General features: G+C 35.5%; 2 protein-coding genes across 6 annotated transcripts; both read left to right on the forward strand.

The window, feature by feature from the left end:
* The first annotated feature begins 931 nt into the window (after positions 1 to 931).
* On the forward strand, positions 932 to 1,894 carry LOC107775020 (18.1 kDa class I heat shock protein-like). The gene has a single exon (XM_016594686.2). The coding sequence runs from the start codon at positions 1,114 to 1,116 to the stop codon at positions 1,678 to 1,680; it is 567 nt and encodes a 188-aa protein (XP_016450172.1). The 5' UTR covers positions 932 to 1,113; the 3' UTR covers positions 1,681 to 1,894.
* A 1,329-nt stretch (positions 1,895 to 3,223) lies between these two features.
* On the forward strand, positions 3,224 to 16,438 carry LOC107775018 (uncharacterized). Of its 5 annotated transcripts, none has more exons than XM_016594682.2 (17): positions 3,224 to 3,559; positions 4,269 to 4,402; positions 5,870 to 5,927; positions 6,922 to 7,137; positions 8,447 to 8,722; positions 9,193 to 9,327; positions 9,409 to 9,534; positions 10,045 to 10,089; positions 10,832 to 10,945; positions 12,014 to 12,156; positions 12,272 to 12,395; positions 13,114 to 13,188; positions 13,654 to 14,022; positions 14,122 to 14,214; positions 15,155 to 15,311; positions 15,402 to 15,603; positions 15,978 to 16,438. In XM_016594682.2, the coding sequence occupies exons 1-17, from the start codon at positions 3,326 to 3,328 to the stop codon at positions 15,979 to 15,981; spliced, it is 2,505 nt and encodes an 834-aa protein (XP_016450168.2). In that variant the 5' UTR covers positions 3,224 to 3,325; the 3' UTR covers positions 15,982 to 16,438. The 5 variants fall into 5 exon arrangements, with proteins under 5 accessions (XP_016450168.2, XP_016450169.2, XP_016450167.2 ...); XM_016594683.2 differs by having other exon boundaries at positions 15,402 to 15,537; XM_016594681.2 differs by lacking the exon at positions 15,402 to 15,603.
* The last annotated feature ends 818 nt before the right edge of the window (positions 16,439 to 17,256 follow it).

The raw sequence follows: 17,256 nt of genomic DNA on the forward strand, positions 1-17,256 counted from the left end.
TAGAGATCTGAGGTTCAAATTTACTGACACTTGTATGAATGCGTTTACGCTAGTCTTATTGGAGAGGTTTATGGCTCACTTGCACTTGTGGTTGTAGTACGCTGCTATTAGTTCGGACACCACTATCATTAAAGAAATTTCATTTTGTCATTTACCTAGTGTCTTGGCATGTATAGTGAATATAGTGAAATGAAACTTGTATTGGGGAGACATTAATGAATATTACACAATTCTTGGATAAGTGAGTCTGATAAAATCATGAATAGGGTTGGTCCATAAGATTTGATGATCTTCGGATAACCAAATTGCAGATGTATAACCAAATTTAGAATTATAGAAAGTTAAAAATATACTATTTGCTAGTTTATGTTTGTGGTGCTTGATAGCTAAAACATATACGATTATATTTGGTTTCCATATAGAATCTTTCTCAGATAATCATCATTTTATTAGTACAGACTTTTGCCAGGAGACGGTGAAGATTTGTTAGTTGGGAAGATATTGGTTAACAAAATGGAGTTTGTTTTCCTAATAGACAAAAATCATGTAGCCTATGAAAGATATTAAGACATTTATTTAATTTTTTCAGTATACCAAAAAAAAAAAACTAGTTGTAAGTTTTAATTTTTAAATGATTAAGTTGCGAAATTATCTTTTACTGGATTATTTAAATTTAAAAGGACCTATAATAATTCGACATGAACGGATTAGGCAATACTCAAAAATGGCACGTTATTATTTGTAAGGTCACTACAACTCCAAGAGATAAAACTTAACTTTAAGAGGGCATTAATCATTTGACATGGATTGAGCACGTAATCTGTACACGTGGCACATAATTATTGGTCAGATGACTACAACTCTTGAATTCTTACTTCTCTCAGCCTCTTGAATGATCGAGAATAGTCAAGCCATGCAAATTCCTGCTCCAGAAACTTGTAGACCAATCCTAGAATTTTCCTGAACCACACTCTGCCTCTGTTTCAACATCTATATAAGCAGCAACTATGCGATTCTTATAATCAGCAAAAAATCTCACTGAAAATACATCGTCAAAATAGTGGATACTTATAAAATCCGTTCAAATATCTAAGCTATACAATACAACAGAAAATGGAGAAAGCAAAAGTTCTTGTTTTAACAATGGTGATAGCCTTTTTACCCTCACAAACCCAAGCTTCAATGCCATACACACGCCCATTCTGGGACTTAATGTTCCCACAAGAAGACCCTTTCAAAATACTTGAACAAACCCCACTTGCAATTCCTAAGGGAATTGATCAAACAATCGCTTTAGCTCGTTCAGATTGGAAAGAAACAGCAAAAGAACATATAATTTCTCTTGACATTCCAGGGATGAAAAAGGAGGATATTAAAATAGAGGTTGAAGAAAACAGAGTGTTGAGAATTAGTGGGGAAAGGAAAACAGAGGAGGAAGTTGAAGGTGAAAAATGGCACAGAGCTGAGAGAACTTCTGGAAAGTTCTGGAGACAATTTAGGCTTCCTAAAAATGCTGATTTGGAACAAATCAAAGCTCATTTGGAGAATGGAGTGTTGAATATTACTGTCCCAAAATTGGCTGAGGAGGAGAAGAAGCAGCCTAAGGTGATTAGTATTTCTGAACAAAGGAATGCTGCTGCTGGTGGTGAAGATATTAAAGCTACTAAAGCTGCAATGTAAAGAAGTGCACATGTGATATTTTGTCTGTGATCTTTTTATTTTAAATCACCTGTGTTGTTGTGAGTTAATTAAGTTTAATTTGTGTTACTTAATGTTATGTTGCAAGAAACTTATGTAATGTAACCATTTTCTGTATGTAATTTAGTGTCATGCGAAAAACATGATTAGTGTAATGGATTATGTAAATTAATGTTCAGTTTCATTTTGAAAATCACATGTGAATATTGATTTCTTTGACTCGTTAATAAGATTCAACTTCATTTTATACGGTTAAGATGGAGGCGAACACCCATCAATATCATAGCATCATCCTATTCTTTTTCCTTTCCTTTTCCATTTCCTCCCTTGATATAATAAAAAAAGATGTACCAAAAAAACTATCTACTTTTTGATAGGTTATCCCCTATACATATAATTCTCTTATTCTTCAACTAACTTTGTATTAATATTAATTTTTCTTTTTTCAAGTTCTAAACTCACAAATGAAAATTAAACCTTACTCTTAGTAAGTTGAGTTCATAGTGTAACATAACTACGTAGTCGAAGTACCTTATAAACCAAATGATCGAAAATCTAATTTGAAAGTTATTAACTCGTTATATATAGATAGGGAATTGCAAATTTAAAATTATTAAAACATCTCAAGATTCGGGGTATTATTTGTTTGAATGAGTAACCTTTTTTTCTCGTGCAAAAAAAAAAAAAAATTTTATTTTGCCATTTTAATACTTTTACTGTCACAAAAAAAGTTCACGATCCAAAAACATAAATTCAACACATTTAATTCTTTACTACGTCTTTTAATTCAGTAATAAAAGTTTAAAAATAAATTTAGAAGTATTACAAACAAAATATTTAAGAAAAAATCGGACTTTGTGTCCTAGCAGAGATAAAGATAGATTAGTTTCTACAAAGCATACTACTATGCGTTTGTAATGATTTAGCAAAAAGTGGTAACCTAAATGTTCTTAGTAACTTTACTACCTCTATTACTAATGAAATGCTACTCCCAATATTATGAATAAAACTTCCTTTTAGCCAAAAAATAAAATAAAATAAAAATTCACATGCTTTAGAGTATCTAATTTATTGTAAATTAGAACGTAATTAGTTTGTGAATAAATATTTTTATATTTTAGAAATCATATACCAAAAAGTACTAAATCATAAATTTTAATAAAAAATATTTGAAATATATTTAAGAAATAATTTATTTTTTCCGAACAACCACAACTAAGGACCTGTGTGTACGTAGATATTTTTTTTCCTTTTTCGATTTAAAAAAAAAAATACTTATTTATGAAATTTTACAAGTTTTTGAAATTTTTCGAAACTGAAATTTTCAAAAATCAAAAATTAGTTTTGATCACTTTTTTGAAATTTTCTATCTCTCCACTCAAGCATTATAATATTTTTTCGTGAAATCCATATCTAAACATAATTTCAATTCCAAATATACTATTTTTCAATTAACTCCAAATAATACTTTTTTTTAATCTTTTTAGAAACTACCATTTTTATGTCCAAACGCCTATTGAGAACAGTGATCTTTTCAACGGCGTCGCATCGCGACACACAAGTATCCTATTTTATAGCAATACATTCTGCAGAACTATCTTCGGGAAGCTGAAGTAAAAATTTAAACATGGCGGAAACCGTAACCCTAGATTCCACTACCCATCCACCTCAACTTCCCGACGAAAATCCCACCGGAAACGATGACGAAGACATGCTCGACGCCCCTAAATCCACTAAAAGTTCCGATTCGGATTCCGACTCCGATTCCGACTCAGAGGATGACGCACAGCAAAATCTACAAATTCAAGCTCTACAAACTGAGCTTTTAAATAACCCTTCCAATTACGATGCTCATGTTCAAGTATTTCTCTCTCTCACTCTATGTTCATTCACAAATTAGTAGGAAGAAATATATGTTCCATGGAGAATATTTTGCGAATCATTATCTATTGGAGTAACAGATAATCGTACAAGGTGTAAGATAAGGTATAAGGATAGTATTTTGATGACATTTTTGAGTACGGGATTGACAATAATGCCTAGACCCCAGGGCTTAGTTCAAGTGGCAAAGGTTGAGGGACTTGTGACTTACGTCACAGGTTCAAGCTCTGGGCCATGCGAAATAAGGTGTTTAAGTGGAGAAGGGTAGAGCGGCAGGCCCACTACTCCTTTCGAATGGTCCTAAAGGTTGGACTAGACAGTTTCTCAATAATCAAAAAAATAGATAAATGATTATGTCCAGGTGATCACTGAAATAAGTGATATGAGTAAGAGTTGAGATATTGGTAAAGAAAAATGAATTCTGTCCAAGTGCGAAAAGTCATTTAACCATTTTGGTGGTAACATATTCTTTTCATAGACTAAGGTAACTTTTCGTGGAGAACATTTTCCTCTGTACAAAACACACCATGAATGCTCACTAAAACTATTGGTTTACCTTTTTCTATGAGGTTAAATGATTTTTCATTTTGGAAGCGATTATCAGTTGGAGCTGTTTTCTGTATTTTCTGTAGTATGTGTGTTTGTCTGTTTAGAGATTGATGATACGATGTTTTTTTGTGTCTGTGTAGTACATAAAAGCTTTAAGGAAGCAAGGGGATATAGAGAAGCTTAGACAAGCAAGGGAAGCCATGAATACTATTTTTCCTTTGAGTTCTGAGATGTGGCAGGAGTGGACTAAAGACGAGACATCTCTTTCTTCGGGGTATCGCTTTTCATTTTTTCTACTGTATTTATTTCTTATTTAAATTCTTTTTCTTTTTTGTTTAATAATGGATGTTGTTTGATGATTTACAGATTATCTGTACGATATTGAGGCATACTTAGTCTTTAGGTTCTTCGTGATAGAAAGGCAGTAGATAAGCATGAAAGATGGTATAGGTTAGGGCCATAGAAAGGCTAGGAAAGGACAATACATAAGATTTATGTGGAACTTATTCTGTATGTTTTACATTGTATTGCTCTCCTATAGAGACTTGTGCTCCTGTATGCTCAGTTGGATCTCTAATTAGTAAGGGAGCGGAGGAAATAAAAAGCAGGACGTTTGTTCTGTAAATTTTGTATTTTCCTTTCCCAAATAATACTTATCCAACTGCTACATTTTATTGTTCTCTCATTTCCACTTTACTGTGAACAAGACTGAAGTTGAGGGAAGATCCAAATTCGTTTGGAGATCTCTATTTCCCAAGCTAAAATAGAGAACACATAGTACATAATCTTCTTTGAACAGGGTTTTTCTTTTTTCCGTTTAACAAGTTGACTCGACCTTCTGAAAAAAGTTGATTTGACACCATGTTGAGATCATGTAACCATCCTGCTCGCTATTCTCCACTTTGGCGATGCATGCTTGCTGAGACGATCCTCTCTATAGCTTGCATGACCTGTTCTGATTAATTTGTAACTTTTCTTACATGTTATCTGAAGAATGTCTATGTACCAGTCTGCACTTTAAGATAAGATGAGAGAAAAAAATAAAAGAAACAGACATAGATGAAGAGGGCATCTCATTTCTTGTTGTATGTTTGTTCACTCACTTTGACTTTATTATTATTGTTGTTGTTGATTTCTGAATAGCTTATTATTGAAGTTCAAGAGAGAGAAGTCATTAATGGCATCAACTTTAACATCCTTACTGAAGAAATTAACGACTGGAGAGTTCTAATCTTTAAAACAAAGGGAGTGCAGAGTGGATAAAGAACTAGGGGAAAATGGAAAGTATTTATGATTTTCCAATCTGCAACAGATCTTTATTTACTAGAGAAACTTCTTTAGATTTGGAGTTAACGAATTAGCTTTAGTATATGAGCCATAGTTGAAAAAGGATGGGGAGGAGATTTTGACAAAGAATGGAGAAACTCCATGGGAGGGTGAAGACAAATGGAGTAGAACGTTTTATGGCGTAATGCTCAAATCTGACCTTTTCTCTTACAGATTTAGATGTTAGAAAAAATGATGGGTTTGCTTGTACAGGCTGATATATATGTAAATGACATTGAGTTTATTCTGACACTATTCATGTAATATGATAATTTTTGAGACACACAGAGATTCCCTTGATTTGTTCATTCGTGTATATATTTTGCCTGTTTAGCTCTATGACACATAATGAAATAGAAAAAAAAAACCACTTTTGCTGCCTTCTTATATTTTTATTTGCATGTTTGTTTTGCAGACCCGAGGCTCTCCCTGCAATTGAGAAGCTATTTGAGCATGGGGTGTCTGACTATCTTGTAAGTAGTGTGTTAATGTCACTGTGAATTAAAAGCGTGAAAAGAATTTAAGGTGCAAGCCAGGATCTGGTTCTAGATTGAAAACACTAATGCTTTCTGTTGTATGTGCTATATGCAAGATGGCTCACTGGGAGATCCAAAATATAATTGCTTTGTCCGTGCCTAGTGACTTTAAGATAAGCTTAATCTTTGTTGAACGTGCCCTGTTTATTGTTTAAGAGTTGCCTTGCCTTTATTGAAATGACTTTGATGGAAAATCTCAAGGATATAGTTGTCAAATATTTCTTTGTATTGCAAAAGACGCAAAAGATAACAGAAGCCTGCCCTTGGTAAAGTAGAACGGTAGAAGGGTCTGTTGGAAATCTTTCTCAGATACCTTAATAATCCTTTTCATTGTGCTGCTTCATAGTAGGATGGTTATGTGAAGGACTTCCAATATTTCTACATTATTTCAAAGTTGTCTAAATCTCATGCTGCTATTAGAATTTAGAACAACTTTATTGACGGAAATCGTATTAAAGAAGTAATAATTCGAAGTCGTTTTTTGCTTATGAAGAATTTTTGGAAAAGAAACTTATCTTTGATATTCTGGAAATATCTGCATGACAAGAATTGTCCTAATATGCCCCCAAGGCTTTGGTATGGTGCTAATAGCGCAGTGCATATATGTGGGCTAGGCGCACGTCACGGGTTGGATCTTTGCCATAGACAAAAGCCTGGTAGTTAAGTGGAGAAGGGTAGAGGATGGGTCCATTCACCGAGCTTCAAATCGTGCGCCACTGGCCTTTGGGGATTTCTCGGTTATCAATTAGATGGAATTTTTTTTAATCCTAAATATTTTTTTTATGTGAAAAATTAACACAATTACTGCTTTTATGAGTTGAAATGGGCCAACAATAATAAAATTATTACCTTATCAGAAAAAAACGAGGACAATGAAATGGGTTTTGCTTGAATCAAAATAAATGTATTGATTGTTTTTCGCTTGATGCAGTCTGTTGCTTTGTGGTGTGACTACTTAAGTTTTGTTCAAGAGCATGACCAATCAGTCCGTACACGTTCCGTCGGTGGAATTTCAAAGGCAAGAAATCTCTTTGAGCGTGCCCTTGTAGCTGCCGGTTTGCATGTTACTGAAGGCAGCAGGATATGGGAATTATACAGGGAATTCGAACAAGATGTTTTCCTCACAATTGATGAAACTGATGCGGACGTAAGAGCTTGACAATTTCCTTTCTTTCCTTTTATGTGCGTCGTTGTCTCTTTAGCCGTTTCTTAAGCTATAGTAGAGCTAGCCCTATCTAGTTTGAGATTAAGGCGTTGTTGTTGGTATTAATAACGAGCGCAGTTCTTTCCTTAGCCCTTGTTTTCTTTTAAGGTTGTGTACCTCTCCAGATGTGAGGAAAAGGGAGCATTTCTCTTTCCTTAAGGTCGTTATCACTATGCACCCCCTCTTTGTTTTTCCTGCAAGCATACAACATGTCTTTGTTCATATTTCCCTGCTCATATCACGAGTCATGTTCTTGAGGAGCTTGCTGCCATTCATCTAATAGGGCTTCTTCCAAATCACTGTTTCTGAGAGTTTACGGGCTTTTAATGTTCCCCCTCTGAATTAAGAATGTGCTAATAAAAAATGCTGCTGAGCCATGTTGTTCTTCCTCTGAACCAGTTATCACTCCCCACTCCAAAAATGGGTTAAACTTGTGTCGTGGTTTGACTCTCAAGAAATCATGAACAGATGTAAAGAAGAGGTGTATCTTAACTTTTACCATTTCAAAAAAAAAAAGAAAAAAAGAGAAAAGGTGTTTCTCAAATCTTCGGTTGCTTTTACTGGTTCATGGGACTGATACAGCTTAATATTGGAGTTCCCTTTATATAGCATACTTCAACAACTGGTAGCAGGTTGAAATGCCGTATACTTATATACGGGGAAAGCCTATTTTCGTTATTGAATGAAGGCGGAGAAAAAGAAAGCACATATTGGTTCATGGGACTGATACGGCTTAATATTGGAGTTCCCTTTATATAGCATACTTCAACAACTGGTAGCAGGTTGAAATGTCGTATATAAGTATACGGGAAAAGCCTATTTTCGTTATTGAATGAAGGCCGAGAAAAAGAAAGCACATATTGAGTTGTTCCCTCTTGTGTTATGAGTTCGCATAATATTCCATTCAGTGTAGTTATTTGGTTGAGTTGATGTCGAGAAACTATCTATTTTTAGTAACTTCAGTTAGTTAGGTTTTGACTCGAATGTTAGGTCAGAGGTATTGGTCTCACAAAGATGCCTCTGCCTTCTAGTACTAGTACCTTTGCTGAAAATCAAAGAATGTTGGGTCTAGAACTTAGAACTTTCCTCAATTGATATCCTGTTCTGTATTCTCGTGTAATACGATTGCTATATGACGTTGGTATTCGGTTACTATATTGGACAATGTTCAAAATGATAACTTGATCTGTATCTATTTCCCACATTTTATAGTTGATATTTGCTATTGGATGTTTGCTTCATTGTGATGTAGTTGAGAGAGAAGCAGGTCCAGCGTATTAGGAATTTATTCCATCGCCAGTTGTCTGTCCCTCTTGCTGATCTAAGTTCAACTCTTCACACATACAAGGCTTGGGAAGCAAAACAGGGAGCCGATCTTGATGCAGACTCCAGTAACTTGGATGGGCTTTCGCCACATGTTGCCTCTTCATATCAGAAGGCCCTCGACATGATGAATGCCAGGACTCATCTTGAGAATCAAATATCTTGTAAAGTTGCACCTGAATCGGAAAGGCTTCAAAACTTTATGGTGCATATCCTGATACTCTCGTGTATATTTTTGAAACAGGACTCAAAAATGATTGTTTGACAATGATAGTCACACTTCAACAATAGGTATTAAAATTGGATGGCCCGCAAATTGTCGTAGTATCACGGAATCATGACTAAATTGATACGTCTGCTATCATGACTTAGTAAAGGTACATTGTGTGCGAGAAGCCGAGAATAAGATTGTGTCACATATGAGTAACTTATACTGTTACGGTCTAGAATCATGAACAGGCTTTTTGGTTGGTTGGATTATTTTACCTTAGTGTACCTAAAATTAACAGAAAGAAAAAACTGTTGAAATTAGGCAATCCTGCGTGAGATGAACCCAAATTTTAACCACTTAAGTACAATATAACTCCTTCTGTGCTATTAAGGACTTGATCAATTTACCAGATATTTTAGACTCAATTATCTGTTAAGAATTCTACGCGTGGTGTTTTCCTGCAGGCTTACTTAAAATTTGAGCAATCATTGGGGGATCCATCGAGGATACAGATCTTATATGAGCGTGCCATAACTGAATTTCCTATATCTAGTGAACTCTGGCTTGATTATACTCACTACATGGATAAAACCTTGAAGGTTTGTTCTCCGGATTTTTAACTAATTTCTCATTTCTTGATTGTGATGAAAACTGATTAAGTTATGTGCCTTTCTTTGCAGACCTCCAGTCTTGTTCGGGACATTTACAAAAGGGCGACAAGGAACTGTCCCTGGGTTGGAGACCTGTGGGTGCGATACTTGCTGTCTCTTGAACGCAGTCGTGCTTCTGAGGAAGAGCTATCTGCTGTATGTCTCCATTCTTGACTTTGCTGGATATTCAATCACTGAATTTTATTCTGATTTTAAGTGTCATCTTTTACCAGAATTTCAAGCTGGAATGGTACGTTCCTTTATGCTTTGGACTTATCTGCTGAAGATCCGGCATTGACTGTCTGTCCTTTATTAATGCATGTTTTAAGTGCTTTCTGACAAAATCCCTCATTGTCAAAAGAATTGGATATTTGACACCCGATTGTTTGCTATATATTCCCCAACTTGCTTGGAGTTGAGGTGTAATAGTAGTTGTTGTGTATCGTTTCCTATATTTTCTTATAACTGTGTTATTGCTATTTTGATTTCTGTCAAATTGTTCTTTTCCTTTTTCTTTTTCTTTTTTGGTATTAGACAATGATATCTTTTTTACGTGAAACTTAATGAGAAGAATTTAGCGCCTTAGTTTCCATTCTGTAATAGCACATGTATCAGTATTTGTGGTGACTGTCAGGATTCTTATTCAATTTTTTGTCATTGTTCCAGGTTTTCGAGAAGGCCCTACAGTGCACTTTCTCAAGCTTTGAAGAGGTTAGGACATATCTGCCTTTTATTGTTATTAGTAGTCAAATTTTTCTCCGCCCATTCCTGTGCAGTATGTTTACTATGTTATGGTGCAAAACTACGTAGGTCTTCTGGTGCATCCTTTGGATTGTTCCTTTACTTCTATTGCCTGTTATTGAGGTGATGCAATATTAGATTTAACTACTGCTGACAATTTGCTGTTAATTTTGAATTGCAACTTAGTATTTGATAGAACTTCAAAATGAATAAAAGATTCACTGTATGCCAACATATGCAAATTTCAGTAATGAAATTTGCTCTATGTTCTCTTCATCAGGCACTTATTAGGGTGGTGCGATTTATTATTTCTTTGCTGAAGCCAAATTTTAGCTTTAGGACAATGCAATTGCTGCAATGAAGTCTGATGCTCATGGAAGTTTGTCAGTGACCTGTTCGTCCAAAATATACGTCGTAGAGAACTAGCAGAAGTTAACTCATCCTGTTGTCTCTTGATCAATGAAACTTTTATTTGTTAGGAAGCGCATTGATGAGAATACTTGTTGGTTGCTGTATCCCGTGGTCTCCTTTTGAGATTTAAGAGAGAATGCCCACTTCTGAAAACAAGGAAAATTCGTAGATATTTCTGCAAATTAAGTTGCTATATCTTAGGATTGATTTTATAGAGTTGGTTCTAACCTTTAGCTGCATTGTGTTTTAGGGACTAAATGCACAGTTCATTAGATTATAAATCTATTTATGTTTGTTGCAGTATCTTGATGTATTTCTCACAAGAGTTGATGGCTTAAGGCGGAGGTTGTCTTCGTTGGAATCTGGGCCTGAAAGCAGCGACTTAGATTATATAATTATACGGGAAACTTTTCAGGTACACTTTCAAATTACTGAAGAATTTTGACCCCCTCTTGGTGTTTACCCTTGCCCTGGATTTCAGTTTTAGCTTTTGTTTGCTTTGCTGTTGATTCTTGCCTTCAAAGGACTTAACACAACAGCTATATCTGATTTTTTAATAAGGTATATAAGTTTATTAATGATGGTAAAATATCCTGTATACAAGCAGTAAACCAAAAGGGTAAATTGGTTAATGAAAGCATGAAGGGTTAAACAGGCTCTTTCTAGTTTCTACAGCAAGAACAACCAACTATGCTTGGTTTATGAACCTCAATGGTGGTGCTTTTGTATTCTCAACTCCCCATCTGTGTAAGCTTTAAATAGATCCAATGCTTGGTTCAATTTTTTTTTAATCATTAAAAAGAAGGGTTGGCTCAACTTGATATTTTTGCAAATGGCATGTAGTGATGTCCACTATCACACTATCACAGTTGACTGCTTAATTAACAATTTTGTGTGTCCAAGAATTAGTCTTGACACGATTCTTAATGTTTCTTGCAATACTTTTGAATTTGTCTGTTAATCCTTCTTCTATTGTCTCCTATTCTTTTCTTTGGACTACCACAATTTCTGATATTTGGAAGTGTGACATGACTTGCTATACATCCACATTTCAGCTTGACTATTGTGTTTCCGATTTTTCCACCTCAATGGATTCTCAATTTCCTAATTTCAAGCTTCGCCTGCTCATCTCCTTGCCAGTATTATAGAACTCAAAATAGTTAACATGACATTCTTCTGCACTTTCTTATCACTAAAATATTCAACATTTAATTTTGGTCTCACCTGTCCCCTGATGAAATTAAGAGTTTCGCATTAACTCTATCTCAATAGTCATGTTAGGCCAAATGCAGTTTGATTTGTAATTGAAACTTTTTATACCATTCACCATCTTAATTGTGCAATCATCCTTGATATTCATTCAAGTCTTTCTGATCAGTTATAAGAAATAACTCCTTTTCTACATAACCCAACATTGAAACCTTTTTTTTGGGTAAAGAAACCCACAGTGTAACTAAAGGTAGTCTCTTTACTTTTCTTCCAGCGTGCATCAGATTATTTGTCTCCACATCTGAAGAATACAGAAAGTTTATTGCGGATGTACAGATATTGGACCCGCTTAGAATCAACTCTGGGGAAAGATTCAGCTGCAGCTCGTGGTGTCTGGGAGAGCCTGCTTAAAATCAGGTTTTCATTAGATGTTCCCTTGTTCCATTTAGAGACATCAACATGCTTAAATTTAATGTTTTGATCCAAGTTTCTTCCTTGTATTTTCTTTGTTATAATGTGGCTTGTTTTGCAGCGGATCTACGCTAGAGGCGTGGCAAGGATACATAGCTATGGAAGTTGAGATGGGTAATATTAATGAAGCACGATCCCTCTTTAAGAGATGCTACAGTAAACGATTTCCTGGGACTGGCTCCGAGGTATCTTCTTGTAACAAAATCACTTAGATCATGCTGTCAAATTCTATCTCCTATTAGGACTATCACCTCTAGCTTGTTGGTTGTGAAACTGTTGAACCATCTGCTAACAGTACCTATAACATGTGCACTTAATTTTCCTCAAACTACATCACACATCATCTCTTGGTTCAGTTGAATCTGATCCTTCTGTACTTTAGCAAAGAGTTCCTTTAGGGCTAGGGAAAATTTTCAGTTATGATCTTATTAATTTTATATTTTTGGAACAGTCAATTTGGAAACAAATTTGGGGCCATGAAAAGTAACTTTTATCTGCAATACTTTGTGTATTTGAGGTACGCAAGTTTTTTTGTGCTTTGAAGCATGATTTTTGTCACATCAGCCCAATCCAATAAAGTCTCTTAAGAGAAGAAATGTGCACCTTATACCCGAGAAACACCTCTTAACTAATTAAGTACCATCGATTATGCTATTAGTGTGGAAACTTTAAGAATGAAAATATGCCAGAAATCTTTTTGGTTTCAAGCAGTTTTTTAATAATTTGGTAAAAATGGGAGCAAAATCAAGAAGATTCTCGCTGGATGCTTTATTTGGCTCCAGTTTGTGCTATCCTCTATGCGATCTGTTATATTTTATCTTTTACTGGATCGTCCTTTGCAGCCTAAGTTGCTATTCATTTTGAATTAGATGATACCTTCTTCTAAAAAACAGAATCATTCAGGACATATGCAATTCATGGATTCGCTTCGAGAGAGAGTATGGTGCACTTGAAGACTTTGACCTTGCCGTTAAAAAGGTAATGCAGTTTAATGTCATTGCTGCTAGAGTTCGCTCATAAGTGTGTTAATTCGTGCTTCAGTTGAAAGTAAGATGGATGATACAGGGAGCAGTCCTTTATGTGCTATAGAAAAATATTTCATATCTCTCTGATGCATTCTAATTACTCAAGATTAGTAATTATGCTAACTCTGTTCCATGAGCAATATAAAGAAAGTTAGAAATTTAGTTATCTTCCTAATGTTGCCTAAAGCCTCATAGCTTGTGTCAGTGACGGAATTATGATTTTTACTTTTTGGTGCAGTCACATTTTTTAGTAAGAAAGACATTTTTGATGGAGCTACTCTTTTTGTGGTTTTTTTGGGTGCATATGTTATTCCTTTTCTGATGTGAGAATTATCTGTTCCCAAGTATCTTATTGGTGGATTTTGAGTAAGAATTTTATTTCTGATGGATCTGCTTCTCCTTTCTCCAATTGTCTCAGGTCACTCCTCGCCTTGAAGAACTGCAGTTATTCAAGTTACAAGAAGCTAAGAACATTGGTCTGCCAGCAGATGATAGAGACAATTCCTCGAGGAAAAATGTGCGTGAAAAGAGGAAGCCAGTATCAAATTTAATTGAAGAACAATCTCCTGCTAAACGTCACAAAGATAAGGCTAAGAATGTTAAGATCACTTACGAAGATGGTAAAGGCCAAGCTAAAGACTCAGTGAAGGTAAATAATACAAATCCAGATGTGGATGCCAGCAAACCAGCGAGTGGAAGCAAAAAAGAAAACAAAGATGTTTCTTCCGGAAAACCAAAGCAGTATAATGACCAGTGTACTGCATTTGTATCTAATCTTAACCTCAAGGTAAGTTGTATGTTGGTGTTTCTTGAAGTTTAAATACTCCTGAATGAAATTACTTGCTTTAGCGGAATTCAGTTACTTGGTTGTTTGTTACTGAGACAGGCAACGTATGACGACCTACGCAGATTCTTCAGTGATGTCGGAGGAGTGGTTGCTATACGAATATTAAATGACAAGTTCACTGGAAAGTCAAGGGTATCTCTCTTTCTCTAGACATACACACATCAACAGATTTAGTTTATCCTTTGTATATGAGCAGACACCATCTCTTAATTGTAATCTTTTGCCTGCATTCGCTGGATGCTTTTAATGAATTCTCCTTACTTCAAAAAAAAAAACAGATTTAGTTTATCCTTACCTGCTTAGTCTCAACACTGTTGTGTTAAAAGTACCTTCTCTTTTGCTAACATTATTAGAAACACTTACCCTCTAGTTTTTATTATGAGACCGAGACAAGTTTTGATGATCATTGAAAGTTCCCCTTGTATTTGTATTTTTATTTTTATTTTCCGCTACTCCCTGGTTCCTATTTTATGAGATATTTTATTATCTGGCAAGTCAAACAGTTTTTCTTTAATTTTTGCGAACAATTTTACCCTTATTTAAAATTTCTAAACATTGTGCATTCTGAAACTTATATAAAAGTTCTTAATATGTGAATATTTTTTGCAAAAAGTCAAGGAGTCAATGTCTAAAATAAGAACGTGAAAATTAGATGTATGACTTACTTCGGCCCCTGCCATTTAATTTTGGGGGTGGGGGGGTGGGGGGAAGATACAATTTTTTTTTACGGATAAGAATAAAGAAAGAAAGGAGGAGCAGAATTGTCATTTGAGACCCATATTTAGTCACCTGCATTGGGTTGGAATGCACAAACATCGAGCTAAGTGAACAGCTTGTATGGACACAGCTTGAACCTCCAGCAATTTGAAGTTTCATGATCCACTGAGAATGCAATCATCAGAATCAATTAAATGAATCTGACTAGATCGTTGACCTAGATTGCTCAATGGGTTATTACAATTGATTAGTTTTTTGAAGTTCTTGAAATTCATGGACTTGTGCATAGAATTGAACATATCTTATCTATATTAGATGTGATGTCATAATTGTTTTCTTTCTTGGACGTGTTAAGGGATTGGCTTATGTGGATTTCTCGGATGACAAACACCTGGCTGCAGCCGTGGCAAAAAACAAGCAGACCTTGCTTGGGAAGAGATTGAGCATTGCTAAGTCAGATCCCAAAGGCAGAAAAAAAGGAAGCGATTCTCACAGTGTGTCTTCAAGACAAGGTATCACACTATGTCTTGCTTCAGTTGTTTTCACTGGTTTTGCACATTCTTATTAGTTCCGTTCTCTACCTTAATGTCATTGCTTCATAGATACCTCTTCATTTCGTGCCAACGCTTGGATAAGACAACTGATGTGTAACACAGTGAAGAAATGCTTATTGATGCAAAGATTATTCCTTTTTGGTGCATACTTGCCAGTGCAATTTCAATTTTCAAGGACACGAAGGTTCCTCCCCCCACAACCCACCCCCTCTTTCTGGTTTCCTCTGCTGGTGCTTGAATACATTTTCAAGTATGGACTTTTAATCTTTCTCCCTTTTTGGAAGCTCTTGTTGCCTTGTTCTCTCCTCTTTTTGGGTTTCCTTGGTCTTTCTGCTGTGTGCTTTGATATCTAGTTCTGATATCTTCTACCATCACTTCTATGTTTTGGCTTGTGCAATGGCTCACTATTTTGCAGCTTTTATTGGTATTTAGCACCCGATGTAGCTTACTGCAGAATGAACTACATTATAGCAATGTTCATTGCTCTGCATGTTTTATGTCTTTCTTTTTAAAATGCTCTTCATGTGTTACGAATCTTGGTGAAGCTAGTCAGCATTTCTATTAATTGCATATTTTTGTCTATTGTCTCACTGCGACCACATGCTGATGGGGTTAAAATGGCAGGTGAAGGTGCTGAGCAAACTACTGAGAGTTCAAAATCAGGTGCCAAGGATTCTGCTGAAGGTTCTAAGGAGGGCAAGGGGCATCAGGGGCAACCTTCCAGTCATCAGCGGGCATCTAATATCCAGCTCAAAGGTAAGAATACGTTCGCAGTGCCCAGAACTGTCAGGCCCCTTGGTTGGGTTGACAAAGATAAACCCATATCAGAAGAAACTGATGCTGCGGAAGATGAAATTCCTAAATCCAATGATGAATTTCGGAAAATGTTCATCAAATCTTGACATAACTAGAAAGGTAAAAAATCACCTAAATATAGTTGTGTATGTCGTGATTAGGATGCCAACTTTAGTAAGCTCTCTATAGAGTTGTGTATCACCGTTTTTTTAAGCTGTTATGAGTATATTATGAAGTTGAAAGTTTGTGATCTGCCAGCCAGTTCTAAATTCAACATTTTTGAAGGTTCATGATTGAGTTTATGACCGGTGGATGTTAGGCCACAGTTATGTGGAAATCCTTTGACGGTTGGATCCTGAAGCGCAGTAAATTAATGTTTGTGTTATAGTAAAATCCTGGTTTTGTAATTGCTCATAAAATTGTCTTGAGACATAATTCTGAAAGTTTCCATAGTTAAACAGGGGCCGCTAAGAGCAGTTCATCAACACTCAGTGTTTGCACTAAATAACAAACATATTTCACCATAAAACTGAATTTACAAAATATGTTAAAATGTTTACTTTTATGTAAATATATTTCTTAATCATGATTAACTGATGTTGTATAGTGTAAACAATGAATTCCTCGAAGCTTATTGCCACTTTGGAAGTTTGGGTAGCGTTCTGGAGCTCTTTTCGAACTGGCATTGCTTTGCTAATTTGCTAACTATAGATGTGGAAAAATAGAGCATAGATTTTCAAAAAAGGTTTCGTATCAAATTAAGAAATCGTAACATTTGCCATTCCCGTTCTTTACGTTTCAAAAACCTTTCACTTTAGACTGTTGGGTGACAGGAGAAGAAATTATTGAGTGGGGCAGAGGTTTTGATCATCAAAACAGAAAACTATGTGAAACATGACAAGTCTACGGAAGTTGCAGTTGCAGGGATACCATGTCTAATCTGAAACTGTGGTGGTTTTCTTACACGACAAAAACAAATCTGACATTTGGAGTAACCAATGCACATCAACATAATCGTATGAAAACAGGGCCTTAGAATGACTTCTCTGACCAAAGTTAAATGTTTTAGAGGACCACGCTGGTGTTACCCTTAAATGGTGCGAACTTA

This window comes from Nicotiana tabacum, chromosome 19 (genome assembly GCF_000715075.1).
Source record: "Nicotiana tabacum cultivar K326 chromosome 19, ASM71507v2, whole genome shotgun sequence".
Lineage (NCBI taxonomy): Eukaryota > Viridiplantae > Streptophyta > Magnoliopsida > Solanales > Solanaceae > Nicotiana > Nicotiana tabacum.